The sequence below is a fragment of the Saprolegnia parasitica genome (assembly GCF_000151545.1).
Source record: "Saprolegnia parasitica CBS 223.65 unplaced genomic scaffold supercont2.6, whole genome shotgun sequence".
NCBI lineage: Eukaryota > Oomycota > Saprolegniomycetes > Saprolegniales > Saprolegniaceae > Saprolegnia > Saprolegnia parasitica.
The window spans coordinates 770,509-796,083 of NW_012156400.1; the positions used below are offsets into that span (position 1 = coordinate 770,509).

The window sequence follows — 25,575 nt, forward strand, 5'->3', positions numbered from 1 at the left end:
ACTGACTCAGCGATCTATGAGAAAAGCTTGTGGAGCGCGCCCCGTTTCTCGCTCAATCGCAGCGCCTTCTCGACGCCGGCAGGACCGAGCTCTGTCTCGACGACGTCCCGAAAGCTGCGGTACTGAACCTCCTACCCACCGACGCCATCATATATATACTTATCATCCAGACACGGAATCGTACGAGGCTGCCGAGGAGGAGGAGCAAGTCGCCGTCGCCCTTCTCGATCGTCTGCACAGCAGATATCGTCAGGAGCACTCGAGTAAGAGGTTCCTACCGTCTCGGTGGGCGCCGCTCGAAGCTCGTCAATTTGAGATTGGAGCGACGCGATCGCCTAGACGGACAGAGGAGACGTGAGCGTGCCACCGCAAGTACGCGCTCACCTCGTCCTTCGTCGTCGTCAACTGGACCACCTCGGTACGGAGCCGGTCGAGTTCGGCTGCCATCGTCTCCTGCAAGTCGTTCGTCGGAGCGCCCAGAAGCTAAAGTACTACCTTTTCGAGCTCGAGCGACTCCAACGACGAGTGCAGCGTCTCTGTCGATTCATGGTGCGCAGTCCCTTGGCTCCGAAGCTCCTATGCACGATGGTTCAACACCAAAATAAGCATCGCAGACAAAGCTACCTCTTGGAGCCGCAGATCACAGTCAGCGCGGAGCTGCTGAAGCGCTTGCTCGTGCTGCACAACGAGCGACGCAACCGTTGCCGTGTGCGCGGCCTTCATCTCGTCCATCTTGGCGTGTGCAGCTGCTAAGTGGTCCGTTTCGGGTGCTTGCTTGGCGTCGAGGACGGCCTTGTGGGCCGTGAGACGGTCGATCATAGCTTGCTGCGCCGCGAGCTCGTCGTCCTTCTCAGCGCACTGCCGCTCGAGGCGTGCGATCGTCGACTGGAGCTGCAGCTGCAGAAGCGACGACTCCTCGTCCGCGACGGACCGAGCGGCCTGGGATGGCGCGGCAGGAGCGTGAGGGGCCTCAGGGGCGTGCCCCCGCAGCAATGCGAGCTCCTTCTCCTTCTCAGCGAGTTCGGCCTCCACCTACGCTGTATGAGTCCCATTGCAATATGCATTCTCATAAAGTACGTGGTCGAACGCGTGGCGGAGCCCGCGGAAGCGCGTGTCACTTGCTTCCTGTTGGCGCCGCAGCTCGTCGATCTGGGCACGGGCCTCGTCGAGGGCGACCGAAGGGGCGGGAATCTTGGCTTCAAGCTCGCGTCGGAGCTCCGTGAGCTGCGCATCTTGCATACGAATAAGATCTTGGTACGCCCGCGCCGAGCTATCTTCGTCGGACGAGTCGCCCATGTAGGCGCTCAAGATGGCACTCCGCGTCTTTTCTGCACATGATCATGGGAATCCTCTTGTCGAGTTCCGAGATCGTAGTCTAGTACCTGCAATGTGCTTGAAGAGCGTCCCGAACGGCTTGTCGTAGAGCGGGTAGGCGAAACCATCGGGGCGCCGCGCACTGCTCAGTGCATCGCTTTGTTGGAGCAGCGTAAAGCAGTCGGTGAGCCGCTGGAGCCCGACGCGGTCCGTCACCAAGTTGAGAAATTGCTTTTTGCCCATGCCCTAGACAAGAGTTCTACATCAAAAACACTCTGTCGAATCGCACGAGCCTTGGTGGCAGGGCCCGTTGGCAGCGTGTCGAGAACGACGCCTAGGACCGCTGCGGAAAGGCCCGTGAGCTCGACGTCTGCGCTCTCGACGGAGGACGACGACCGGGCCCAGTCGAAGAAGAAGGTCAGCGTCGGCACCGAGCTCGCCACCTCGGCGACAGCGCGTGGGCACTGCACGATCGACGCGAGAAGCACGCGAAACAAACCGACGCAGAGAGGGTACTGGGCCTTGGAGACGGGGGCGACAGCCCCTTTGCAGAGCCAGTGGAGCCACTTGTTGAGGAAGAGTCCGCCCGGCACCGCGACCGTGTTGGCCACCATCGGAATGCGCAGCGCAAACTCGCGGCACTCGGCCGTATCAATCTACATATGGAATGTATCAAGATGGCAAGGAACCATTGTCGTCGTACGAGTTGCCGCCATCGGGCCATGGCCTTCCACGCCACCTTGATGGCGTCGCGGGTCGTGAGCTCGATCGTGGCCGTCGTGGTGCCATCGAGAATGGCATCTACGTGGACAACATGTCCTTTGAATGGACAATATTCTTCTAGGTACCAATCGTCGACTCCAGAATATCAATGAGTTCTTGGCCAATCGGCGTGATCGGACCGCTCTACGCAATGCCAATGTTGAACGATGGTTTCTCGAGTGCGCGAGGGACGACTTCGTGGTGGGGCGGCGCTGCAATGTGCTGCAAAAGTGAGATTTTCACGAGCGGCGAACTCCATATCGTGCTCACAAGCCGTGTCGCCGCCACTAGCCAAGCGTAAGGATGTCGCCATCATCGTACCCGACGCGTACCGCTCAGCGCCGTCTCTTCGTGGTGCAGATCGAGACGCAGCAAGGACGACACAAAGTACGCCGACTCGCGCAGCGGTAGCGTCAACAAGAGCAGCTGGTTCCCTTCGTGGTCTCTCGCAAATGCTTCCAGCAGCTACCTCAATGTCAGAATACGTCGTTGTACGACCTCACAACGCACCTTGCAGGCGGCGACGCGGTCGGCTGTTGTGCCAAAGGCCGCAAGCTCGGCGACCGCCGAGATCACATCGGGCTGTTGGGCCAAGTAGCTCTGGAGGCTCGGGATATCTGCATTTCGCTTGACCTGGTCGCGCTGGGCCAGTTCGTCCAAGTCCTGCATCGCATCAACAAACAGCACGAGATGGTCGCCGCACGACGAACCGTCATGTCTTGAAACACGGGCCCAATGAGCGCATGCAGAAGCCGCAGCGTCCAGTCAATGGCGGGCGTCGGCGCGTCCTCGTCGGCGTCTTCCAGCGCAAGGGGCGCCGTTAGTAGCAGCGGGAAGAGCGCGGCAATGAAGGGCGTTTGGCACAATAGGTACTGCGAGTTGACGTTGTCGTGGACCATGTGGTAGAGCACTTGGAGGCAGTCGACTAAAACCGCACTGTCGCAGCCGTGCCTACATCGAAAGCACGACTCGATACATTGATACAATCCAAAAAGGGCACTAATACCCCTCAAGTTCGAGGTCGACAATTTGAAACAAGCGGGCAAAGCCGTCCTCAAAAGCCAGGAACTGCTGGATGTGGCGCTGGGCCATGGTGCTTTGGTTCGTGATGAGATGCAACAAAATCTACTCGGTCCCATGAGATTGCCGCGACGCAGAAAGCGATTACTTGGATGGCTGTGTCACGAATATGCTCTCGCTTGTCTTCGACGACGTCGAGCAGTAGCCGCAGCCTACGATGCCACGCAGATGGAGAACGTGGAGAAAGGCAGTGTACCCTTCGTGGCAGTCGAGGATGTGAGACGCAAAGCTCTGGACGTCGCCATCTTGGACACGCTTGATGAGCTGCACGGTCGGGCCTCGAATCCACGGCGACGGATCGGTCATGAGGTTGAGAATCTCCCGCAGCGCATTCGGCTCTACATCGACGGCTTCATTGGTGTCGACCAAAGAAGTCGTACCGTTCAGAAGCAGCGTCGCATTGACCGGCCGCATGGTCATGAGCGCCTGCATGAGCTCGAGCATCGCCTCCATGAGCTCCGTGTCGCGCGGGTCCGTCACGAGCGCGTTCAGCAAGACGGGCAGCAGAAGCGCATGGTACTCGTCGAGGATCTCGGCCGTGTCCCAGAGCGCCTGGAGCTTGGTCAACGACGCCTTGCGCTCCGCCAGCAGCATCGCGTACTGGAAGCCCTCGATCGCGGTCGTGACGTCGGCCTTGGCCACGTGGCGCCGGCTGCCCGAGGTCGGTGGCGTCGGGATGCGGGGCGGCGTTACGAGGCCCGTCGGCTCGGGCGGCCGCTTGGGCTCGGCGTCGTGGCGCGGTGGCAGGCCGTCCAGCGACGACTGCACGAACTTCTTCATGAGGTGCTGCATCCTCGTCGACGTCAGCGGCTTGGATCTACGCTCGCTTACAAAGTACGCTATTCCACTGCTCCGCCAATCCCGTCGTCGTATTTGTAACAGATGCTACTCGGCGGTGCGAATTTCTGCCATCGAGCCATTCCCATGCTGCGTCGCGCCTACTCGAGCGCGGTCTCGGCGGTCCGCGTCGCCAACACGCCGAGCCTGAAGCGGTCCTTGGGCCAGCATCTGCTCGTGAACGAAGGTATTCTCCAAGACATCATTGACGCGTCGCATCTGCGGCCCACCGACCACGTGCTCGAGGTCGGCCCGGGTACGGGCAACCTCACGCTGCTGCTGCTTGGCGTCGCCGAGCGCGTCACCTGCGTACGTCCCGCTCTCTACTGCTGGCGATGGCTACAATCGCCATAGGTCGAGTACGATCACCGCATGGTCGCGCAGCTCGAAGCTCGCTTTCCCAAGGAAATCGCTTCGTCCAAGCTCACGATCATCCGCGACGACTTCGCCAAGTTCGACTTGCGCGCAATTGACCCGATCGACATGTGTGTCGCCAACATCCCGTACAACATCTCGTCGCCGATCGTCGCCAAGCTACTGAGCCAGAAGGTCGACCCGACGCTGCGCGCGTCCGTGCTCATGGTGCAGGACGAGTTTGCCCTTCGTCTCATGGCCACGTACACTCTTTTTTACGAATCATCTTCCTACTCTCTATCGTGATATTAGAGCGGGCCATAAGAACTATAGTCGTCTGAGCGTCAACACGGCGTTCCAAGCGTCGATCTCGACCGTGGTCAAGGTCCCGCGCAAGCACTTTGTGCCGCCCCCCAAAGGTAGTAGTACATCTGCTGTCGTTCGACTAAACCGTTGTCCACGTCGGCGTCTAGTCGACTCGCGCGTCATCAAGATCGAGCGCAAGACCGACCAGCCCGATGCGTCGACGCTCGCGGTTGGTGGCCAAGGCCCCTGGAACGCTCTCTCTCATTGTTTAGAAAATGGATACGCTGCTGCGCATTGCTTTTCAGCGCAAGAACAAAACGCTGCGATCGCAGCTCACGTCGTCGTTCGCTGCCGACGGCTTTGCGCCCTCCACCGAGATGGACGAAGCCGATCGCAAAGCGGCCATCTTGGCCGTGCTACAGGCCACGAACCTCCATGACGCGCGCGCCGTCAAGCTCACGTGCGACCAATTCCACGCGTACTACGACATCAGCAGTTGGACACGCAGGCAGCGGTTGATATTCTCTTGGCGTAGGCTGCTCGTCGCCCTCGAGGCGGCCGGTGTCGCGTTCAAACACAGCGAGTTCCATGCGTTTGGCGAAATGCTAGAGGCCGACGACGAGTAACCGCACGACAACATTATAGACCAACTTTGTCCATGTTAGTACTTCTTGGACTAGCTCCAAATCGACGCGACCGCCGACTCGACAATACGCTGTGCGAGTGCTTGGATCTCCTGGACACGGTCCATCAATCCAATGATTTGAAAGGGAGAAGTACATGGTCGCTGGTCGTGGCCGCCAAGTCGCGGAGGACGCCGAGGGCGTCGTGCTTGAGGAGCACCTTGCAGACGACCGACGTCTTGCTCACGTCACGCGTGTCGGGCGCCTTGAAGTAGCGCAGGAGCTCGTCGATGGTCGTGAGCGGTCGACGTAGCGCGCTCGCGTTGGGCCCGTCGCGCCGAACGATCTCTAGCATTCCCATCATTTGCCGTTGCTGCAGAAGCTGGCTACCAAGGATGGTCTTGACTTCGCACGCGCCGTCGCCTGCGAGATCGGTCGCTGGAAGAGGGTCGGTCGCGTCCAGTCGCCGCACGCTCGCGGCCTTGCCTACACGTCCGTACTCGTTCTCCCACACATGCTACAAGGCTCGACGTACGCACGGCGTCGATCTCGCGGTCAATTTCGCGCAGCGAGCAGCGGTGCTGAAGCGTGTCGAGGTCCATCGCGTCCGAGAGCGTGTGCGTGACCACGCACGGAGGGATCGTCGGGTCGTGCGGACGCAGGACGAGCAGCCACGTCAGCGTGGTCGCAACGGCAAGGAGGCTGGCGCAGAGGATGCCCACGACCTGCGTCGCCGGCACGTCGGCCAGCGCCGCCTCAAACATCGCTTCCATGCCGAATCTACTGTTTCACAACGGTTGGGGCTAGGGTACCCTTCTACTCAAGTACTAGTCGTCGAGATAATTAGTAGAAAGGACAGTGTTAGTTATGCCAGTCTCGAAAGAGACTAGTGACGGACGACAGCCTCGAGCGCGCGAAGGACGCTGTGCACCTACGCAGACAGTTCTCATTGTCGCCGTGTGCAAGGGACACGCGTGGTCTACCAGCTCGGTGGGGCAGGTCGCACTGGCTTGCGCGACCAGTGTCTCTTCCAGCGTATCGAGCCGGCCGTGCAGCTGCAGCAGCGAGTTCTGGACAGCGCGGAGGCAGTAGAGCGTGTAGAGCACGAGGAGTCCCAGCACAATCGTCGGGAGCGGCGAGGCCCGGACACTTGGCGTTGCTGGCAGCGTCGATAGAGCCTTCTCGAGCGGCGCGATAGACTCGGCCGCATTGCAACTCGTGCGGCCACTCGTCGTGCTTGACTCGTCGTCCGCTGCCTGTACACGATGGCGCACGAGGATGAGAGGGGGACATGGAAGCAGGAGCGCACCGCTTCGGTAGTGGCGGTGCAGGAGGGCCGGACGCGGCTTGTCGGAGCGCCGTATTTCCATGGTTGGCCCTATGGATGCGAATAAATCAGTGGTCAATGCGAGCCGAGCGCAGGATCGAACCAGGTCTCGAACGCTTCCTTCGACTCGGAAATGGTCGACGAGACGATTTGGGACTTGAACCACGTCGACTTGAGAAAGTGAATCACGAGGCCCACTTGGGCGTGCGTGAATTTCTTGCCGTCTCGCGTAAAGACCCAGCGAGTCTCAATCTCAAAATAATCTGAAAACGGAATTTTGTTCATGCGCAGCACGTCGGCGATAATGAGGCGGCTCCAGCTCTTCCCGTCGCCTAATCGTGTGTCGCCATATAGGCTGGTGCCATTTCAGAGTCGAAACTATTGTACCGTGATGGCGGTACAGTTGGTGGCGCACGCATTCGGCGTATGGGGGGAGTCCCGGGAACGACACTTTGGGCGGGTGCTTGGACTCGACGCGGCGGTAATGCGTAAACGTCTCGGTCGAGACCTTGAAGCCCGACGTGACCTCCTTGGGCGTGTCGGACGTCAAGAGCTGCCACGCTATTTTTCAACATGAAAAAAAGTATCAGTGTATCAAGAGATACCGCCGACGCTAATATCAATGTCCTTGGTCGACACCATCACGTTGGTATAAAAGGTTTGGCCAAGGCCGTTGGCGAAGAGCGTATCAAAGACGTCGCGGACGTTGCCTGGCATCTCGCAGTCGAGGACGCCCGTCATGCCCACTACATCACCACAAAAAATAGAAGTCGAGCGACCACGAGGATCGATGTGCGTACGAAGGGCTTCGTCCGGGGCAAGTGGCACGAAATCGTCGTCGTCGCCGTTCTTGGGGCTCGTGACGTTGCTACGTAGCGTCGTCGTCAGTCGAGCTAATAACAAGTGCTGAGAACCAACGGGCCTCGGTTTTTTCGTGAGCTTCATCGACTTGCGGCGCTGGGACGCCATTGCCTTGAGCGCTTCCGGGCTCACGTCGCTGTCTATGCCGTGCTATAGAGTGACATCGCCACGTCCTACATGCGAGGGCGCACCTCGGCTCTGTTGCTGGCGGTGGGCCAAAATGAGTTGGTCGAGGCGCACAAAGCACATGTCCCTACGCGGAGACGCTGTGACGACCGATACTCCGATGGTGTCGCGTACCGAAGGCCGTTAAATTCGGCGAAAAACCACGTCTTGTCCTTGGTTTTGAGTTGGAGGGCATTGATAAAGTAAAATTCGGGTTTGACGACGGCCGTAATGTCGGAATACGAGATCAAAATGGGTGTTTCCAACGACCGATACGCCTACATCCATGTGAATCTCAAAAACAAAAGGCAAGAATTGCGTGCGTACCGCGAACGCCACGTAGTCGCGCGTCAAGAACAAGTGCCCGTAAAAAGGCTGGATCTCGGGAAAGTAGCAGCACGTAAAGATGACGACCGGCGACTAGAATCGACAAGGTATCAATATATCAATCGATATCAACAAAGAATCAAGAACCTGCGCGTCGGGCAAGTCAAACTTGGCGAGAAAATCCGACTGCGTCATGGGCGCGAGGCCATTCCACGTGGCGTGGGGCGTCTGCGCCTGCGCTTGAAACTCGCGGATGCGCACGCAGCAGCAGTCACAGACGCGGAACTCGCCCTTGTGCGTCTACAACCAAGTGGTCACTACCTCCTCAAGATGACGAATCCGAAAGTGCTACGAGCGCGTCAAAGGGCACCACCGACGTCTTGGACGAGCACGCTTGGCAGAACGTACCGCCGCAGTTGCGGCAGTGGTGGCGACTCTTCCCGAGGAGCGTGCCGACCTCCTCTACGGATCCGTTCTGCGATATACTCTCCATATTGAAGTATTACCTTTGCAGTTTTCGCAGATTGTGAGGTTGGCAAAGGCCGGGGGCAGCAGCGGTGGGCTAAAGAAGACGCTCGTGCCCACGTTGCCATGCAACCTATCGCGACGGGATGAGTCCCATGCGACCATGGCGACGTGTACCCGACATCGGCCGACGTCTTGCGCTCGCTGGGCGTGCTGGGCAGCGGTGGCCCGGCCGGGCGCGCGATCGCCATGATGGACGCAGCGAGGTTGTTGATACTCGTCTTCATCGCGAGCGGCGGCGGTGGCGACCATGGCCCGTGGCGACCATGGCCCGATCTCGGGCGACGACGACGATCGGGGCATCGTGTCATGCTTGGGCGAGGCGCTCGCGTGGCCTTCCGAGTCGGAGACTGCATGGACGTCGTCGTCGTTGTCCTCGTTCTCCGAGTCGTCGTCGTCGAAGCTCGCGTTGTGGTCCTCGCTGTGCATGAGCGTGCGCTCGTCGGCTTGTGGCAGACGCTTCGGGACCTCCATTACTGCAACTTTTCCAAATGCGAAAATGTAGCGTTGAAGTTGCCGTTGGATTCGAGTTGAATTGTATCTCTTGGCGTTTGTATGCAATTTAAAACGTACGGACATGATCAGGTTAAAATCGTGGCGCCTTGACACAGAGACACGATGGACCGTCTTGCTTGCGCGACTGCCAACGCGGCAGCAATCATCGACATCCGATATCGCGACCGCCATGGCCTCTAAGAGCAGCCATGGGCGGTGAGGTGCGTGGACGACGAACACCGCGTGCACGCAGCTGCTCGTTGGATCTTCTTTCTGGCTTCTCTGGGTACCCACCGCAGCCGTCAAGAGTGGTCGTCAAGGCTGCGATGGCGATGATGCTGATGCCACGTTCTCTACGGTCTATATATATGTATCTCGTCTACGTCTAGTGCTAGTCGTGCGGCGAACGATGATCTACTCGTCTTTCTTGGCCGCCTCCTTCTCGGCCGCCTCCTCGGCGAGCTGCTGCTCCATGAGGTCCTTGACCTTGGCGTCGGCCGTGAGCGCGTGCATGAGAATGCGCTGGACGATCATCGCCGAGTCGACGTCGAGGCCGGCCGAGAGCTTGGCAAAGTCGCGCTCGCCTTCCCAGATCTGGTGCGTCGCGTCCACAATCTTGTAGCCGCCGCGGCGCTCGAGCTCGGTAAGGCCGTTGATGTGGCCGTCCTCGCCGTCTTCCTTGGTATACAGATCGTAGATCTCGGCGTACTCTTCGTGGTGCGCCATGTACGGTACCGCGGCCACGATCTCAAAGATATCGTTGAGTTCTTCCAGGACACGCTCGATGGACGTGTCGTTCTCCGGCGTCGAGCGCGGCGTCTCGACAAAGGCCGGCGCGACAGGCTCGGGCGCGGGCTTGGCGACCGGTGCGTCCGTGTCGTACTGCTCGTTCGAGTTGACCTTGTGGTCCGTCGTGAGGCCCCAGCTGCCCTTGCTCCACTCAAACACGCGCGGCCAGCCGCACTCTTCAAAGAACGACCCGAGCTGCGTCTCCATGAGCGTCACGCACGAGCCGCCCGTCGTCTTGAGGTTAAGCGTCACCTTCTTAAACTCGCCCGAGACAGGCGTCGTGAGGTAGAAGGGCAGGCTGAGCTTCTTCGCCGGCGGGAACTCACCGCTCGTATTCTCAATCGCATCCAGAATGCCCATGAGCTCCTTGTACGACTCGGTGTTGGACGTCTGCTCGGCGGGAAACTGGCCAAACAAGTCGGGGTGCGTGCGCATATACAGCTTGCGCAAGGTCTCCTTGAGCGGCGGGATGCGCTCAGCCTTCTTCTTGCTGTCGCGGAGGGCCTTGCGGCGCATGGCGCGCTCGCTCATCTTGGCCATGCCCCGGATCGGCATGGCCGGGGCGACGAACGTGGTCAGGCGCTGGAGCAACGACATGGACATGGTTGGATGATCGCTTGCAATTTGATCGGATGGCCAGTGAACGACTCATCCGGATACGCCCTGAAACTCAATGCCAAGTGCGTTGAGTTGAGCTTTCGGATCGTCGTCGAGCGTCGAGCGGACGTGCCAATACGAAAAATTCTTATAAAAATGACATCGTGAAATTCTGCGAGACAAAAACGAGCCATCGACTAAAGCGATCGACTAAAGCTGCTCCTGCCACGTCGGCGGGGCCCAACGCTGACGACTGCCTATGTGCCGCCTCTATGCAAACAACATCGAGTAGACGAATATATACTTAAGTACTACAACGCAACAAGAATGCGATCAGCGTCGTCGCCTCTCTTCGACTATTCCAGAAGCTCAGGCAGGCGTCCAGAGCCGCGGAACCCTAGACACCAGTCGCAGACTCGAGCCTCTTAGTCTGCGTACCGGTAGTAATATGGAATTGCCTATAAAAGGCGCGTCCCGTCGACGAAACTAACTGTACAACTGCGACGTGTACCTACCCGCGTTGTCGCGGAGGGGGTTGTCTTCGTCGTCTTCAAAGAGTCGTCGTCGTCGGTGGCCTGCAGCTGCCACCACCGGCGGTGTCACGAACCTGTACCGTTTGGGGACCAATCAGTGCCGTTGGCGCAACCGCGAAGCGGCCTTGCCGCCACGAGCTCGCCAAGCCGCTACCGGTACAGCGAGCTCAGCGGTTTGGATGGAGGCGGAAGGCAAGACGACAGGAGAAGACAAAGCGTAGAAAGGAGTTGACATTAATGGGGTCTCCTATTCCTGTTGTAGGAAGCCTCGAGGCGATATAAAATTAAGAAATAAATAACTAGTCACAATATGTACGGCGAGCTTGAGAGAAGGCATTCGCGTCCATGTCTTCAATATTCGCGGGCAACGAAAGGGTGGTTGCCGCAGTGAATCGGTTGGATGTCCAGCTTAGACACGCACGAGCTTGGTCGAGCGGAACGGCTGGTTGAGCAGCTCGAGCTTGCGCTTGCCATCGCGCTTGTAGTCGAACGAGCAGTTGTGCATCTCAGGGTACCGGTGGCTGTGGCAAAACGTGTACCCGCACTTGCACGAGATGGGCGCGAGCGCGAGGCGGCTACGGCACGTCCAGCACTTGCGCTTGTTGGCCTGGTGCGGCGTCGTCGCCTTCTTCACCTCGACGACAACGCTCGGCGTCACGACCGGCTCGTTCATGCGCACATGGAGACGCGGTAGCACCTCGTCGTAGCCGTAGAAAGGTTTGTCGGCGCTCAGGGCGTCGAGCATCCAGCGGTCGTCGCGCTTGGGGTCGACACCCGGCGCCTCCATCGAGCCGACGTCGAGGCGCAGGCCCGTAGCCGCGAGCTCGCGCTTCTTCTCTTCGCCGTCCACGTAGACGCGGAGCACTTCGAAGAGCAGGTCCCTGTCCATCGCCGGGTATATCGGCGGCGGCGGCTGCTTCATAGTCGGCGGCGGGCGTTCTTTGTGTGTGGGATTTCACAACTGACTGCAAGTTGAAACTAGATCGCAGCATCCGGATAAACCCCGTGAAGTCTCGTATTCGATTTTTCAATTGACTTCCGAACGAAGAAAGAAGAAAACGCGCGCTCATTGGTGCCGAGCTTGAAGTTACTCACAGAAACGGCCGGCGGGCATTATCCGGATCGCGTCGCTGATTCGCTTCTCCAAGCGTGACAGATGCCAAAGCAGTGGCATTATCCGGATACGAGTCATTCGGCGCGAACGAAGATGACACGCATCATCGCCTGCTGGCCATCAGTTCGTGGTCGTGCGGCCCGTGGCCATCGCTTCGGCCGCCAGCTTGGTCGTGCGACACGAACTCAGGTGTGCGACCTTTTCGGGCAGGTTCGCGCCAACGCGCCAATGCTGCTCTTGGCGTCTGCTCAAGAAGCACAGCGCCTCAAGAATTCCATGTCAAAACGACGGAAAGACGCCGAGCTCTCGACGCAACTGCGCGCTGGCGCCAGCAAGAATGAAGGTGCGGGAGACATATGCCACGGGCTAAACGCTCGACGGTGCGTGGGACGAGGGCTCACGTCGACGACCAAGACGTCGCTGTTCTGGCGCGGGACCTTCACCGATGCGAATGGACGTACACCCGAACGAAGTGAGTGGCGCGCACGGCGTGGACTTCGCATATACCCCTGTCGCACTCTCGCCACCTGTTCCCACATGAACTTTTGCAAGGTGCACTTTCCGCCGCCGCGTCGTATCCGGATGACTGGCGTTATCCTGCAGCACGGGTATATAATATTTAGTATATACTAGTACCTTGCCTGCAGTGATTGCGCACCGACGGACGGCTTCGGCCACCGCGCGCACCGACGCTGTCGAGGTCGCTGCGGTCAGCAGCCCGGCTTTGGCCATTTCTACTGTAATCGCAGTACGCATCGCAGGCCAATTACACCTCTTCTTCGTAGGCTACTGCATGCCAGTGGAGGAGGGTCTACCTCAATGGGCTTGATGGGCTTGATGGGCCCGATGGGCTCGATGGACTATGCGTTGGTTTCGACCGGAAAGGTCGTCAGAGGCGTCCAAACAACAAGATCAAGAAAACGAACCCCGTTCCTCGAAGAAATTTATTTCATTGTGCGTCTACAATATTTTTATTCCAATGCGCGGTTTCCAGAAGGAAAAAGCGCCGAAGCCGCCTCTAATAAAATAGACCATACAAAACCGAAGTCCTTTGGTGTGCCCGTTTGGAGAAAGAAGAGGCCAGTCCCAGACGCCGTCTTCTGCTAGCACCATGACGACGACGACGACCGCCACGCAGAGCGCGACCAAGATAGCCGAGGCCCAAGGGCTCTTCGCCCGCGTCGTCAAGGCCGAGATGGACATGCTCCTCGAGACGGACATCCCGCGGGAGGTCGCGGTCAAGATCTTGCTCCAGCGCATCGTCGAGGAGATGGTCGAGCCCACGGACGCCGAGGTCCGCAAGGTCATGGTCCAGTTCCGCATCAACCGCGACGACGCGATCCGCGCGCTCATCGTCAAGCAAGAGCTTGGCCGCCTCAAGCAGCGCGGCCTCGACTCGCTCGCAGCGATCGAGGAGCTCACGCTCAAGATGCAGCGACTCCTGCCGCTGGCCTCGGTCGTGCAAGACGACAACGACGCGGAAGAAGAAATCGACCACGACATGTTCTCGACAGCCCCCGTGGCGTCGCCGACCGACGCCGAAAACGAGACAGGTGCCCACCCGTCGCTGGTGTTCCATGCGGTCGACGCGTGCCCGTCGCCGGACAGTGCCCAACTCCAGCGCAAGAAAAGCCTGTCACCTCGCCCTGTCTCGTCCCCTGTCCATGTAGCCAGCCCCGAGCACGAGACGGATGCGTGTGCATCTCCGTCCTGGCGTGAAGCGTCCCTCTGCCAACAGATTGGTAACGTAAGCATCTCGTCGACATCGCCGTCCAAAGAATCCGAGTCGACCGCTGCAGCGATCGTCGACAGCCCGCTCATCAAGGTGTCGCGGAAGCGTCGCATGCCCACGGACGCCGACGCCGACCACCGGTCGTCGAGTGGGAAAGGTCGTTTCGGCAAGAGCAAAAAGCCGCGGCTCGACGTCGACAGTAAGCTCAAGGCCCAGGTCGAGAGCAAGCTCAAGGCGCAAGCAGGCGACTCGTTTGTCCTCGTCAAGACACCGGCCAAGGCGTCGAAGCGGTCGCGGCCTAAAGAAGCAGCGACGACGGACGCGCCGTACTGCGCCAAGAAGGCCCGATCCGAGGCGTCCTAGTATAGCAAGGAGCCGTCTCGAGCCGTCTCCACTGTGTGTTTGCTAACTTTATATATATATTAAGTGCTATATTCGCGACAAGGTGCAATCGATGGCTAATGGTGTGGCAGCGGCGCCGCCCCCGGCGTCACGAGCCGATGGTAATGGTACGTGTCTTCGAAGCGGATGCGCAGCGGGTTGCGATCCGTGTGTAAAGACGTGCCGAGGGGTCCGATCTGGACTCCGCGCACCTTGTACTCGAGGTAGTTGAGCACGTGGAGGATGCTGTCGATGGGCCGGTCAATCGGGTCCCAATTGGCGCCTTCGAATTGGAACCACGAGTGCTTCTCGGCGGTCACGCCTGTGAGGAGCGTCTCGAGAAGCGGCCCTTGCGGCACTGCGTACTGCGACACGATCGAGGCATGCGACGAGATGCGCGTGTAGGTTGTCGCCGTGATGTTGCGAAAGAGCTCGTAGTAAGTACCATGGTCGTTCTCGACGATCACATGCGCGCCTTTGACAATCTCCATGAGCACCTTGGAGTGCTTGTTGAGCAGCTGCGTGTACAGCGTCGCGAGGATGATGCGCTCGACGTCGATCGTGGCCACCTCGCGTGCCGGCGCCATGGTCATGTCGATAAGGCCTCCATCGTCCGTAGGTGCATAGTACTCAGCGGTCAGCATCGTGTTCATGAGCGAGTAGAGCGTCGACTCGAGCGTCATGCGCTGGAGCGCCGAGAAGAGAATGAGGGCGGACGCGACGACAATGGTCGAGAGAAGGTAGAAGAGCAGCTTGAGGCTGCCATGGTGGTGGTGGTGGCGCCGGCGCCGGCGCGGCTTGGGCGCGGCCTCCTGAGCGGGCGAGACGTCGACGGTCAGTGGCGCCACAACGTCGCGCCGGTCCTGGCCCGCGTTCGGGCTTGGGGCCATCGCTGGAATTCAGTGCCAAGCGGCTGCAATATGTCCACTGCCACGCAGCGTGATTGGCTCGTCTGCGCATCAATATTTTTAAACAATCCTATTTTATTGGTGCGACCACATCATCATGCGCTTTGTACGTCGGCAACACGACCTGTCCCATGGGCATCCCGCAACAAGCCATGTACCATTGTGTGGCGCGCGGCCACCGAGCGCCAGGGCCTGTGCTGTACAAAGACTGCATAAGCACTAGTTCACGGTGCGGTCAAACGGCTTGCGTTCCGCAGCAGCGACTCGCGTTGTGCTGCGAGGGCGGTAAGCGTTGCGTGCGAATAGCCGTACGAGTCGACAAATAGGAAAAAACACCTACTTTCAAAATGTGCTATTTCGCTGCCGTGACGTTATGCTGGACGTTTTGTATTCGTTTCGTTCGCTGCATACAGCACCGAGCTACCGACAGAGTCGACTGTTTATGAGGACCCTCTCGCCATCGCCTTGGACGCGGTCGCATTGGTCGTTGGTCGCACACAGTAGGCTGCTTGCAGGGAACGCGATCGTATGGCTCAATATGGCTCCAAGGGCCATCTGCGTTGGCAAGATACCTTCGAACTTTGGCTGAAGGGCGTTTGATTGGTGCTTCAAGCGGCATGACCTGGAACAACTTCGATTTTGAGATGCCAGAAAATCAAGGTCGATTATTAATATTTCATGTGTCGCGCAAACACATAGTGAAAGAGAGCTATTTTCTACCGCTACAAATAAAAATGCCTATGGACGATCCCCAATGTTCGATATGGATTAAAAAGGGCGTGTGTTGTTCGCTTGAATACAGATATGTGGGGGGTTGTGGCCGACGCAGCTTGCCATTCCTTCGTCATTTCCGATTTCGCTTCGACCATGAACAAGCTGCTCCTCGGACTCTACCTCCTCATGACGCTGGTCGCCATGGCCATGGCCGACCTCAACAAGACCGAAATCGCCGACGCCGGCAAGGACGGCGTCCACGCGCTCAACAAGACGCTCGGCGACCTCAACCAGACCGCGGCCGTCCTCGACAAGCACATCAACGACTTCTTCGATGTCTCGGACGCCGACACGACCGAGAAGGTGTGGAAGTCGGCGATTGTGCTCGCCATTGGTGCGGCTGGCTTCGTCGTCGGTGTCTTTGGCTACAAGCTCGTCAAGCCCGTGACGTTCATCTGCGGCTTCGGCGTCGCCGGTGTCTTCTGCCAAGCCGTCTTCTCGGCGCTGATCGCTGGCAAGGCCGTGCCGATCATTGCGTTCATCCTCGGCGGTCTCATTGGCGGTGCGCTCAGCGTCTACTTTTACCGCGCCGGCGTCTTTATCGTGGGTATCTTTGGTGGCATGGCGCTCGGCTTTGAGCTCGCGCAAGTCTCGAGCGCGGGCAACACGGTCACCATCATTCTGGTCGTTGTCTCGGCGCTTGTTGTCGCCGGCCTTGTCCTCTACCTCGAGAAGCCGGTCATGATCATGGCGAGCTCGTTCTCTGGCGCGGCCATCGTCGTCCGCGTCATTGGCTTCTTCGCCGGCAACTACCCGACGGGCACGGACTTTGCGAGCGAGACGGAGGCAGTCAAGAAGGCGTTCTGGTTCTACTTTGCGGGCCTGATCGCGCTCACGATCATCTACGCGATTGTCCAGTACCGCGTGACGGCCGTCGGCATCGACTACGGCCTCGGCAAGGACGCCAAGAAGGAAGCGGAGAAGGCGCAGAAGGCCGCGCAGCCCCAGACGGGCACGCAGCCCGTCAACATGGTCTAAAGCGGTCCATCCCTTTTTGACGCCTTTTGTGAATCCCTGTGCGATATTCAACGACGAGTGTCTATATTGAGATGCGTTTTCGTGTTGCGTGCTTTCTTGGTTGGCAGAGTAGAAGACACCCGATCAGCTTCCGTCAACGCAGTCGAGAGAAATGCGGTGGAATGGGTGCGAACGCAATGCGCAGTGGCGTCTTGTCGGTGAAGGCAGACGTGCCCAATGGTCCGATCTGCACACCGCGCAGCGAGTACTCGAGGAAGTGGAGCACATGGAGGACGCTGTCGATGGGCCTTGCGAACGGGTCCCACGCCGCCCCTTCAAACTGGAACCACGAGTCGTTGCGAGCGGTCGTGCCGACCAAGATCGTGTCGAGCAGCGGGCCTTGCGGCACGGCGTACTGCGGCGCCGACGAATAATGCGAAGAGATGCGCTTGTACGCTTGGGCCGAGACGTTTTGAAGCAAATCGTAATAATACCCGCGATCGTCGGCGACGACCACGTGCGCGCCGCGAAGAATCTCCATGAGAAGATGGCTCTGGCGGTCCACCAAGTGCAAGTAGAGCGTCCCGAGCACCTTGCACTCGCTGTCAAGCATTGCCGACGACACGCGAGGCCGCTGGATGGCCGCGTGGACGAGACCGTTCTCGCCGTGCAGTAAGGTGGCGTGGCGGAGGTCCTGGACGACGCGAAGCAACGTGGCCTCGAGCGACATGCGCTGCACGATCGAGACGACCATGCACGCCGTCATGCCACTAAGGAGAAGGAGCAGGAGGTACACGAGCGGCAAGCGTCGTCGCTCCTCTCGTCGTCGCTTGGGTGTACGTTGCGGAAGGAGCAGCGCGCGATCGACGCATGTCAGCGATAGCGATCGCTGCTCGTGGGGAGGCATCTACCGCGCGTTAAGAATGATCGGCTCCATTGGTCCCAACCGCTTGTGGGACGCCGTTTCAAAATGGCGCGCCGACGCGACGCCACGTCATGGCGCCTGCTTGAAACGGCTCATTGGCCTTGCTTTGGATCGCAGGCGAGATTCAACAAGTACCCCGTTTTGAAGAGTACCCAAAGTACGCTTAGCTATGTCTTGCTTTGATTCTCGGCATGGACCAGGTTGTGAGGCAACATCACGCTTTGTGGAGTTTCGGGTTTATTGGCCATGGAAACCCAGGCGCAGCTAAGATCTTAGGCGCCGTAGCTCCAGTAGTACTAGTAGTCGGTACTCGTTGATGTCCCCTCGTCGCTGACTTGGCACAATTAATATCGAGGTGCGACTGTCCTCGGCCAATACAAACGCCATTTTGCCATGGCCGCTGCGTGGCGTCTGGAAATCATGGCTGATTGGAAATCCCAGATCTGGTATCCGGATGTTTACAGCCGTTGAGCCTGCACAAGGATGTTGAAGTTGACGTTCACGGCCCATACTCAATGCAAGTGCCACGTATCGTCCGGATACCGCATCCGCTGTTAGGGTGCACGGTCAAACGGTCAAATCGCCACCCGCTCGCGATCGTCACAACGATGGGCCACTCGACGCCGATCGCCGACATTGTCGACTGCCACCACCACTACTACGACGTCGACCAGCCGTGCTACCGCTTCCTCCAGTCGCTCGGCGCGTCGAGCTACTTTCCCGAGCAGTACGCGGCGGCAACGGGCGACCTTCCGATCCGCCGCACCATCCACGTCGACGCCATGCCCGATGACGGCCTCGGTGAAGTCCAGTGGCTCGAGTCGCTGATCGCAGCCGGCCGGGCGCCGACGCTAGCAGGCATCGTCGCCTCCTGCGACCTCTCGCAGCCGGACGTCGAGACGCAGCTACGCGCGATCGTCGCCGCCTCGTCGCGCGTCCGTGGCGTCCGCTTCATGCTCGACTACGATGGTCCGTTCGACGGCAAGAATGCGACCCACATTGCATGCTCGCGCCACAACACGGACTTTCTCCGCGACACGAACGGCGCGGCAGAGCGCTTTGCGCGCGGGTATGCCCTCCTTGCGAAGTACAACCTCTCGTTCGACCTCCAGTGCTGCCCGGCGCAGCTCGAGGCCGCAGCCGCGCTCGCCGCCAAGCACCCGGACGTGCCCGTGGTCATCGACCATCTTGGCAAGCTGCGGCGGCTCGCGCTCGACGGTGGTGCCGACGACGCGGCCAAGCTCGCGCAGTGGCGCGCCGGCATGGCGGCGATGGCAGCACTGCCCCACGTCTACGTCAAGCTCTCGATGTTTGGCTACATGGTGCCGCAGTGGCACACGGACGCAGCGAAGGAGGCGTATCTGAAGACGCTCGTGCGCGAGGTCATTGCGCTCTTTGGTGCCCATCGCTGCATGATCAACTCGAATTGGCACCAGAACGGCGCGGCCGCCGACTCGGACGGTCTCGACGCGACGGGCCCGAGCATGGCCGAGCTCTTTGCCAAGGTGCAGTCGTGGGTCGCCGACTACGACGAGACGAGCCAGCAGCACCTGTTTAGCTTGACGGCCGCTGCGTTTTACCGCGTGTAATGCAACTGTGTCGTCGTTCTTGATGGTTCTCCCTAACGGACAAGGCCGAGACGGGAGGATGCCAGCGCCACTGCCCCTATCATGTGGCCAGAGCTCCATGTCTCGTCGGCCGCGACAGCTCCTCGGTACTCACACGCGCCGTCCGTCATCGCATCAAAGCCGCCAGCTATATCTCTGCTCGCTCGCATACCATCCCACAGTCGACAGAACGACTCCAGATTCGGACAAGTTCATTTTCTGCAAGTGCCTGTTGTCCGTCAGGGGCCCCGAGGTGCCTGCATGGCAGGCGGCTCGTCATGCCGGAAGATGATGGCGTCCGTCTCGCCGTGCCGGAAGACGGCGCGCGTCCCAAGCCCTCACCGAAGTCTGCCGTTGCATTACCACCGAAATGGTTACTATGCAAGGACCGGAGGAGAGGCCAGAAGTGTGACATAAACGTCAAGTGGTGCAGAAGGCCGCGCCCCTTCCGTTGCGACGGAGCTGCTGCTCGAATCAGGTTGACGTTTCGGCAAAGCGGCCACGAAGAAGATCGCCCAGTCTTGCTTTGCAGCCAGCTAGTACAGGACCACTTATAGCATGTGCACGACTGCGCCCGCCACGGCGCTGCTCGTGCTCGAGGCCATCACGGCCGTCGTCGTCGCGTGGCGCGTCGCCTACCACGTGCGCATCGGGAGCCATTGGCGCCGCACGACCTTGCACCTCGTACGTCGCCTTCTATCGCAGTGTTGGTGCTGACGCTGCGTAGGTGCTATTGCTTGCATGCATTGGCCGCCTCGTCTTCTGGCTGGGCCTCCGCGAAGACGACGACACGACAGCAGCCCATGGCTTTGCCATCGGGCTCGGGCTCTTGTGCGTCGCGTGGGCTGCCACGTACGTGTGCGTCACCGAGGTCGTTGTCCAATGGTCGACGGCCCTCGCCGCCGGGCGCGTCTCGCACGGCCAGCCCGCCTGCGCCAACGTCGGCGCCCACAGCCTCGTCGCCCTCAACGCCCTCCATGCCATGACGCTTGTCGTCTGCCCGATTCTCCTCCCGCGCAATGCATCGCGGGTCGAGACCCTGCGCTTTCTCGACGCCCATTCCGCGGCCGTGCGGTCGATCGCGATCGTGCACATTGCGACCGGCGTCGCCAATGCAATTGCGACGACCGTCGTCGGGGCGCAGCTGCAAGGCCGCGTCGGGGCGTCGACGCTCCGCCACAAGGACCGGTCCCAGCGCATGACGGTGCTCTTCACGCTCTCGCTCGTCCTGGCGCTCGGTCTCGACCTCGGCTTCCTCCTCACGCTCGCAGTGCGCAGCAGCGCCGATGCGCTCGTGTGTGCGTCCCATGCGATTCCCATGATCTTTGTCTCGGGGCTCTTGGTCACGACGACCTTTTTGTACCTCATGCGCCGGCTGTTGCCCAAGACACCGGCGCGGCTCGTCACGAGTCCGATCGAGACCGCGCGCTGCGACGCTGGGAGCAGTCAGTGTTACCTCTCGGGTCGCCAAACCAGCAACATCCTGCACAGCTACGCGCTCGAGGACGACGCCGCTCCATCGCCGCCGCCGATTGCGATCATGGGCCATCCAACAGCTATCTTTATGAGCGACGTAAGACGAGGCCATGTCGTTTAATGGGCTACGCCGTCGCGGTGGCCGGACGCAGCGCACGGGCCACGTTGGGCAGGCCATGGCCGTAAATGTTGTTGGGGTACTCGTCGTAGCTCGTGTTGCCGCAGCGCGACGGCACCAAGATCGGCTTGGACAGCTTGTGGCTACTCGTGCTTGCAAGGGCGCCGATGACACGCGATGGCACGCACGGCGCGGGGCCGGCCTTGCACCTAACAGTATACTACCATGTCGTGCGGTGGTCCAGGCACCGAGATAATGGTATAGCGTAGTACTGTTGTAAAAGGATTGCCGCCGCACCCGACACGTGCGGCGTCGCCATCGACGTGCCCGTCATGCGCGTAAACTTGGCGTCGTCGTAGCTCGCGGCCGATCGGATGGCGACGCCGGGCGCGACAAAGTCGGGCTTGACCGCGCCGCCCTTGCCCGGACCTAGAGTCCTCGTAGTAGAACTGCTAGTCGAAACGAATCGACGAAACTAATACCTTTGCCGCTGCCGCCCCAGAGCGTCTGGGCGCCCACGAGTGCGCCAACCGCGATGGCGTTTGGGAGGCAGCCCGGGCACATGACCGAGCCGCATTCAAAGCCGTTGACATTGCCGCTCGCAAACACCTAGCCCTTGCGTAAGGAGGAGAAGGATCGATACATTGGCGTGGACGGGAAGGATGTGGGCACGCGTCCACGCGTCGACCACTTTGTCCATCCAGTCGATCGAGCGGTTGCCGCCAAACGAGTTGGAGACGACGTCGGCGCCGCGGTGGCAGTCGGGCGCCGATCCATCCCAGGCCGTCGGGCACATGACCTAGCGCATGCTGAAGACGATATTCGTGTGGCATGAGGATTACCCATTGCGCAGCGAGGAGGATGTCGCTCTGCTTGGCCGATCCGTCAGCGTTGAAGGGCCGGGCCGCGATCCACGTGGCGCCGGGTGCGACGCCGACGCCCTCGGCACCGACCGCCGTCCCCAGCGTATGCGTGCCATGGCCCACTTCATCGGCGTTGTCCGGCGTCAGCGTTTGGTTCTGACCCGCCGCAATCCAGAACGCATGGTCGTGCTGCCACGTGTGGCCGTCCACATAGCCTAGTCCCATGTGCAGTAGTACGAGCAGACAAACCGCACGTTGCACTTTGCCGTACCGCGGTACGACGAGGCGAGAATGCGGTGCGAGTACCGGACGCCCGAGTCGATACTCGCGACGGTGACGCCCTTGCCGGTAAACCCGAGCGACCACGCCTAGGCGGCCTATGAGACGACAACGACATGATTCTTCGTACGACATCGGCATGCAGATTCTTGATGTTGGCCTGCGGGCTGCTCGCCAACGGCGCTGCCACGTCAATGTATGGGTTCATCTCGGGTGCGTCCAGGGTGCTGTCTCGCTCGGCCGCGTCCAGATGGATCGTCTCGTCCATGTGCACGGCGCGGATGCTCGGCTGCGTCGCCAAGTGGCTTGCGACGCGCGACGTCGCGCCGCGCACGAGCATCGTGTTTTGAATCCAGAGCGGCGTCATGACTGCGACCGCGAGGTCGGCGGCAACGCGCTCGGTCGCCGCCGCGACGGCCATGTCCCACACCGCATGTTGGAGCGCCGTGTGGCGCTGGTGCAGATGCGCGTACACCTGCGCCCGCGAGCCGACGGGCGTCGCCGCACTGCTGCCCATCGTCGTGGTCGTCTCGTCGAGATGCACGAGCAGGTCGAGGCTCATGGCCATGCGCGCGAGCAGCACCATCATCATCATCACCATGCATCGTCCGAGCCGGCCCATCTTATTACCACTTTTTTGACTGCTGTTCTTGGAACGTCCCACACAATCCAGTCCCAAAGGTAGTGTAGTTTTATGTCCTTTTAATGCAAGGACCATACAAACGACATTTATAATGATAAAAATACTTTAAAATAATAATTGACGCTTGCCCGAATATACCGTAATCCGGCTGCAGAGGTCAATCGGCAAGCAAGCATGGACGGGCAGCCGAGCGTGAACAACCTCGTCTTCGTCGGCGCGTCTCTCGCGCTGCTCTTCTGTCTCTGGTATGCGTCCGGCTACTGCTTCAAGGCGGATGCTGCTGGCCGCGCGACGCACGATGGCTACGTCGACCAAGGGTACGGCCACCGCTCGTACTACCCGCTCAGTGCATCCTAGGGTGCTCGAGTTCATGCCGACGCTCAAGCGCGGCGACATTGAAGAGATGTACGCCATGCCATGGCGCCGCGATGGTGACTGATAGCGAACGCGTACTAGGCTGCACGAGACAGAGCGCTGGGAGTGCTCAGTCTGCGCCTTCCACAACGTCGTCGTCCGTACCACGTGCAGCCTCTGTGGCACCAAGAAAGGTGCACGACTAGGATGCCTCTTGGTTCGAGCCAACATGCCTGCATAGACTGCAAGTTTGTCGAGGAAAGCCAAGAGATCGAGTACGCCAACGCGACGACCGTGTACATGGACGGCGAGGTCAACACGCTCTCGACGGAGCGCCAGCGCCGCATCAACCACAGCATGTTGAGCGCGCAGAGCACGCTTCTCGGCCGGCAAAACAGTATGAGCAAGCTCACGTCGTCCTACTACGTCAAGCAAATGTCGTCCTACTTTTTCAATATCGTGCTGCCCGAAGATCTCAACGCGCGCCAGCGCAGTGCGCGGTACCGCCGCATCCTATATGCATGGAGCCTCAGTACCATGCGTCTAGGATGCGCAAGGAGTGGTCGCGCGGCCTCGACGCCCACGGGCTGCCGTATTGGAAGCGCCACTGCCTCGACGCCCGCTGCGTGCCCACCGCCTTCCTCATCCAGCTTGGTGGCACCATGGTCCGTCCCATCGCATCTCGCACGCTCGCATGCTCATAGAATCGCGGTGTAGAAGCACCAGGACAAGGTCCCGCTCAAGTCGCTGCCGACGCTGCAGGAAGACATTGACATCCTCGAAGACGCAGCGACGCAAGAATTGCACCGTGTGTCGATCCTCGACAACCTCGAACGCGGCAACGTTGTGCGCGAGATTGCTCTCCTGCCGCTGGAGCTCGTTGACGCCACGCAGACCGTGATGGGGTCGAGCCTCTCGCCAAGCACGTGGGGCACGCTCACGTACCTCGCCAAGCGGTCGTTCAGCGTCAAGTACGCGTGGTTTCTGCACCAAGTCGCCGACCTCCTCATTCCGTACACGACCGGGTACCTCAAAATGCGCACGAAGCGCGAGCAAGTGTTCACCGAGGCAATGGAGAACCTCTTGAGTCTCCAGGACCAAGCGCTCTGCTCCATCATCCGCGTTGACTTTGACAACGATGTGGGCATCGACGCGGGCGCGGTCTTGCGTGAGTGGTATGTGCTCGTCTCGGAGGCGCTGCTGGCACCGAATTCCGGGCTCTTTGTGCTCTCGAACCGCGAGGACAACTCGTACATCCTCAACCCGAATTCCGAGTTTGCCGTCGGGTGCGATGCTTCGATGCTGCTGGGATCGTAGCCCGGGAACACTCAAAACGACGGCTCTGTAGGCAATACAACATGGACCACTTGGCAGCGTTCGAAGCGGTCGGACGGTTCCTTGGCCGTGCGATTCTCGACGGCCAAATGCTCAAGCTGCCCTTTTGCCCCGTCTTGTTTAAAGGTACTTGGCTCTAAACTGCGTGCAGTGATGACGCTGATGGTATCGGCTAGCGATGCTTGGCGTACCCGTCTCGATGGACGACGTCGAGAGCCTCGACCGTACACTCTACAAGAGGTACGCGCTTCGATCCTGTACGAGGCCACTCATTTTGCCACATTTTATCAGTTTGCGCTACCTCCTCGAGAACGACAACGCCGACGACCTTGCGCTCACTTTTCCGTGTCCGAGCTCCGCGGCGACAAGGTGGTTGAAATCGACTTGGTCGAGAACGGACAAGACATTGCTGTCACGGACGCCAACAAGCACGACTATGTCGACACTCTGGTGCGTCGATGGCGACGGTGTTGCTGGTGGTAAAGGAGGATCTAGGTGCGCTACCTGCTCTTTGAACGCATTGCGCCGCAGCTGCACGCGCTGCTGCGCGGCCTCTACGCCATCGTGCCACCGGAACTCTTGATTCCGTTCGACCACAAGGAGGTAGATCCGCTCCGATGTCCTGCCTGTTGATGCTGATGTGGCTAGTTGGAGCTACTCATGACGGGGCTGGCCGAAATTGACGTTGTTGACTGGGAAGCCAACACGCAAACGTCGTCCAACCTCGAAGGCTCCCGCGTTCTCGTGGTATGTAGTACAGAGGCGATGGTCGACAAGCTCACAATGGCAATGATGATGTAGTGGTTCTGGGAGGTCGTGAAAGACATGTCGGACGACGACCAAGCCAAGCTGCTCCAGTTTTGCACCGGCTCGTCGCGCGTTCCCGTCCAAGGCTTCAAAGGTGCCTCTAAAATGCCATTGAGAAGAGGACGCGAGTCCGTCGTACTAGGCATGACAAGCTACGATGGACGCATTTGTAACTTTACACTCAAAGGCGTGGCGTACCAATCGGGCATGTACCCGGTCGCGCACGCCTGCTTTAACCGCCTCGACCTGCCGCTGTACCCAAGGAAGGAGCTCCTTCAAGAGGCCATCAAGATGCTGCTGCTCTCGGACCCCACGGGCTTTAATATTCAATAATCTATTTTATTTTTGAGAGATTTGATGGATTTGATGGTGTTTTTGTGGACCCTACCCCGAGCAAGGCCAACTCA

General features: G+C 59.8%; 15 protein-coding genes across 15 annotated transcripts; 6 read left to right on the plus strand and 9 right to left on the minus strand.

The window, feature by feature from the left end:
- Positions 1 to 14: 14 nt before the first annotated feature.
- Positions 15 to 3,948, minus strand: SPRG_22109 (hypothetical protein; the record flags this gene model as incomplete). Its single annotated transcript, XM_012341286.1, has 19 exons — positions 15 to 131; positions 185 to 232; positions 279 to 335; positions 385 to 453; positions 496 to 576; positions 625 to 1,032; positions 1,078 to 1,328; positions 1,383 to 1,560; positions 1,656 to 1,970; positions 2,018 to 2,115; positions 2,163 to 2,220; positions 2,272 to 2,363; positions 2,409 to 2,541; positions 2,587 to 2,739; positions 2,787 to 3,027; positions 3,083 to 3,201; positions 3,245 to 3,308; positions 3,353 to 3,494; positions 3,537 to 3,948. The coding sequence occupies 19 exons, from the start codon at positions 3,946 to 3,948 to the stop codon at positions 15 to 17; spliced, it is 3,036 nt and encodes a 1,011-aa protein (XP_012196676.1).
- Positions 3,949 to 4,080: 132 nt separating this feature from the next.
- On the plus strand, positions 4,081 to 5,279 carry SPRG_02615 (dimethyladenosine transferase; the record flags this gene model as incomplete). The annotated part of the gene is made up of 6 exons (XM_012341179.1): positions 4,081 to 4,302; positions 4,348 to 4,610; positions 4,660 to 4,766; positions 4,821 to 4,882; positions 4,926 to 5,131; positions 5,189 to 5,279. 6 exons carry the CDS (start codon positions 4,081 to 4,083, stop codon positions 5,277 to 5,279), a joined length of 951 nt encoding a protein of 316 aa, XP_012196569.1.
- A 50-nt stretch (positions 5,280 to 5,329) lies between these two features.
- Positions 5,330 to 6,056, minus strand: SPRG_02616 (hypothetical protein; the record flags this gene model as incomplete). The annotated part of the gene is made up of 4 exons (XM_012341180.1): positions 5,812 to 6,056; positions 5,667 to 5,762; positions 5,434 to 5,624; positions 5,330 to 5,389 (listed from the first exon to the last, which is right to left on the minus strand). The coding sequence occupies exons 1-4, from the start codon at positions 6,047 to 6,049 to the stop codon at positions 5,330 to 5,332; spliced, it is 585 nt and encodes a 194-aa protein (XP_012196570.1). The 5' UTR covers positions 6,050 to 6,056.
- A 54-nt stretch (positions 6,057 to 6,110) lies between these two features.
- Positions 6,111 to 6,646, minus strand: SPRG_02617 (hypothetical protein; the record flags this gene model as incomplete). The annotated part of the gene is made up of 2 exons (XM_012341181.1): positions 6,111 to 6,207; positions 6,260 to 6,646. 2 exons carry the CDS (start codon positions 6,644 to 6,646, stop codon positions 6,163 to 6,165), a joined length of 432 nt encoding a protein of 143 aa, XP_012196571.1. The 3' UTR covers positions 6,111 to 6,162.
- A 32-nt stretch (positions 6,647 to 6,678) lies between these two features.
- On the minus strand, positions 6,679 to 8,974 carry SPRG_02618 (hypothetical protein; the record flags this gene model as incomplete). Its single annotated transcript, XM_012341182.1, has 11 exons — positions 8,599 to 8,974; positions 8,463 to 8,554; positions 8,309 to 8,418; positions 8,104 to 8,256; positions 7,957 to 8,049; positions 7,765 to 7,907; positions 7,635 to 7,717; positions 7,404 to 7,604; positions 7,209 to 7,349; positions 6,991 to 7,164; positions 6,679 to 6,935 (listed from the first exon to the last, which is right to left on the minus strand). Exons 1-11 carry the CDS (start codon positions 8,835 to 8,837, stop codon positions 6,679 to 6,681), a joined length of 1,686 nt encoding a protein of 561 aa, XP_012196572.1. The 5' UTR covers positions 8,838 to 8,974.
- Positions 8,975 to 9,327: 353 nt separating this feature from the next.
- On the minus strand, positions 9,328 to 10,390 carry SPRG_02619 (hypothetical protein). The gene has a single exon (XM_012341183.1). The coding sequence runs from the start codon at positions 10,366 to 10,368 to the stop codon at positions 9,391 to 9,393; it is 978 nt and encodes a 325-aa protein (XP_012196573.1). The 5' UTR covers positions 10,369 to 10,390; the 3' UTR covers positions 9,328 to 9,390.
- A 708-nt stretch (positions 10,391 to 11,098) lies between these two features.
- Positions 11,099 to 11,848, minus strand: SPRG_02620 (hypothetical protein). Its single transcript, XM_012341184.1, has one exon. It carries the CDS (start codon positions 11,815 to 11,817, stop codon positions 11,305 to 11,307), a length of 513 nt encoding a protein of 170 aa, XP_012196574.1. The 5' UTR covers positions 11,818 to 11,848; the 3' UTR covers positions 11,099 to 11,304.
- Positions 11,849 to 13,047: 1,199 nt separating this feature from the next.
- Positions 13,048 to 14,183, plus strand: SPRG_02621 (hypothetical protein). The gene has a single exon (XM_012341185.1). The coding sequence runs from the start codon at positions 13,121 to 13,123 to the stop codon at positions 14,102 to 14,104; it is 984 nt and encodes a 327-aa protein (XP_012196575.1). The 5' UTR covers positions 13,048 to 13,120; the 3' UTR covers positions 14,105 to 14,183.
- SPRG_02622 (hypothetical protein) lies at positions 14,131 to 15,043 on the minus strand. The gene has a single exon (XM_012341186.1). The coding sequence runs from the start codon at positions 15,010 to 15,012 to the stop codon at positions 14,200 to 14,202; it is 813 nt and encodes a 270-aa protein (XP_012196576.1). The 5' UTR covers positions 15,013 to 15,043; the 3' UTR covers positions 14,131 to 14,199.
- An 838-nt stretch (positions 15,044 to 15,881) lies between these two features.
- On the plus strand, positions 15,882 to 16,858 carry SPRG_02623 (hypothetical protein). The gene has a single exon (XM_012341187.1). It carries the CDS (start codon positions 15,898 to 15,900, stop codon positions 16,780 to 16,782), a length of 885 nt encoding a protein of 294 aa, XP_012196577.1. The 5' UTR covers positions 15,882 to 15,897; the 3' UTR covers positions 16,783 to 16,858.
- A 47-nt stretch (positions 16,859 to 16,905) lies between these two features.
- On the minus strand, positions 16,906 to 17,691 carry SPRG_02624 (hypothetical protein; the record flags this gene model as incomplete). The annotated part of the gene is made up of 2 exons (XM_012341188.1): positions 16,956 to 17,691; positions 16,906 to 16,909 (listed from the first exon to the last, which is right to left on the minus strand). The coding sequence occupies exons 1-2, from the start codon at positions 17,666 to 17,668 to the stop codon at positions 16,906 to 16,908; spliced, it is 717 nt and encodes a 238-aa protein (XP_012196578.1). The 5' UTR covers positions 17,669 to 17,691.
- A 574-nt stretch (positions 17,692 to 18,265) lies between these two features.
- On the plus strand, positions 18,266 to 19,275 carry SPRG_02625 (hypothetical protein; the record flags this gene model as incomplete). The annotated part of the gene is made up of 1 exon (XM_012341189.1): positions 18,266 to 19,275. Exon 1 carries the CDS (start codon positions 18,295 to 18,297, stop codon positions 19,273 to 19,275), a length of 981 nt encoding a protein of 326 aa, XP_012196579.1. The 5' UTR covers positions 18,266 to 18,294.
- Positions 19,276 to 19,844: 569 nt separating this feature from the next.
- Positions 19,845 to 20,890, plus strand: SPRG_02626 (hypothetical protein; the record flags this gene model as incomplete). The annotated part of the gene is made up of 2 exons (XM_012341190.1): positions 19,845 to 19,977; positions 20,021 to 20,890. Exons 1-2 carry the CDS (start codon positions 19,852 to 19,854, stop codon positions 20,888 to 20,890), a joined length of 996 nt encoding a protein of 331 aa, XP_012196580.1. The 5' UTR covers positions 19,845 to 19,851.
- SPRG_02627 (hypothetical protein) lies at positions 20,836 to 22,652 on the minus strand (the record flags this gene model as incomplete). Its single annotated transcript, XM_012341191.1, has 7 exons — positions 20,836 to 21,096; positions 21,160 to 21,316; positions 21,370 to 21,496; positions 21,543 to 21,686; positions 21,730 to 21,965; positions 22,022 to 22,118; positions 22,160 to 22,652. Coding segments are annotated over 7 exons (1,456 nt in total), but the record flags the coding sequence as incomplete, so codon positions are not given.
- A 178-nt stretch (positions 22,653 to 22,830) lies between these two features.
- On the plus strand, positions 22,831 to 25,501 carry SPRG_02628 (hypothetical protein; the record flags this gene model as incomplete). Its single annotated transcript, XM_012341192.1, has 14 exons — positions 22,831 to 22,989; positions 23,030 to 23,077; positions 23,129 to 23,220; positions 23,268 to 23,526; positions 23,574 to 23,691; positions 23,744 to 24,312; positions 24,375 to 24,487; positions 24,538 to 24,601; positions 24,653 to 24,708; positions 24,765 to 24,811; positions 24,857 to 24,964; positions 25,010 to 25,108; positions 25,163 to 25,262; positions 25,311 to 25,501. Exons 1-14 carry the CDS (start codon positions 22,847 to 22,849, stop codon positions 25,499 to 25,501), a joined length of 2,007 nt encoding a protein of 668 aa, XP_012196582.1. The 5' UTR covers positions 22,831 to 22,846.
- Between the last annotated feature and the right edge of the window lie 74 nt (positions 25,502 to 25,575).

Bases quoted from the DNA above. Each gene is read 5' to 3' on its own strand.
- SPRG_02623 (XM_012341187.1), top strand. From the start codon at position 15,898: ATGAACAAGCTGCTCCTCGGACTCTACCTCCTCATGACGCTGGTCGCC.
- SPRG_02619 (XM_012341183.1), bottom strand. From the start codon at position 10,368: ATGTCCATGTCGTTGCTCCAGCGCCTGACCACGTTCGTCGCCCCGGCC.
- SPRG_02620 (XM_012341184.1), bottom strand. From the start codon at position 11,817: ATGAAGCAGCCGCCGCCGCCGATATACCCGGCGATGGACAGGGACCTG.
- SPRG_02621 (XM_012341185.1), top strand. From the start codon at position 13,121: ATGACGACGACGACGACCGCCACGCAGAGCGCGACCAAGATAGCCGAG.
- SPRG_02622 (XM_012341186.1), bottom strand. From the start codon at position 15,012: ATGGCCCCAAGCCCGAACGCGGGCCAGGACCGGCGCGACGTTGTGGCG.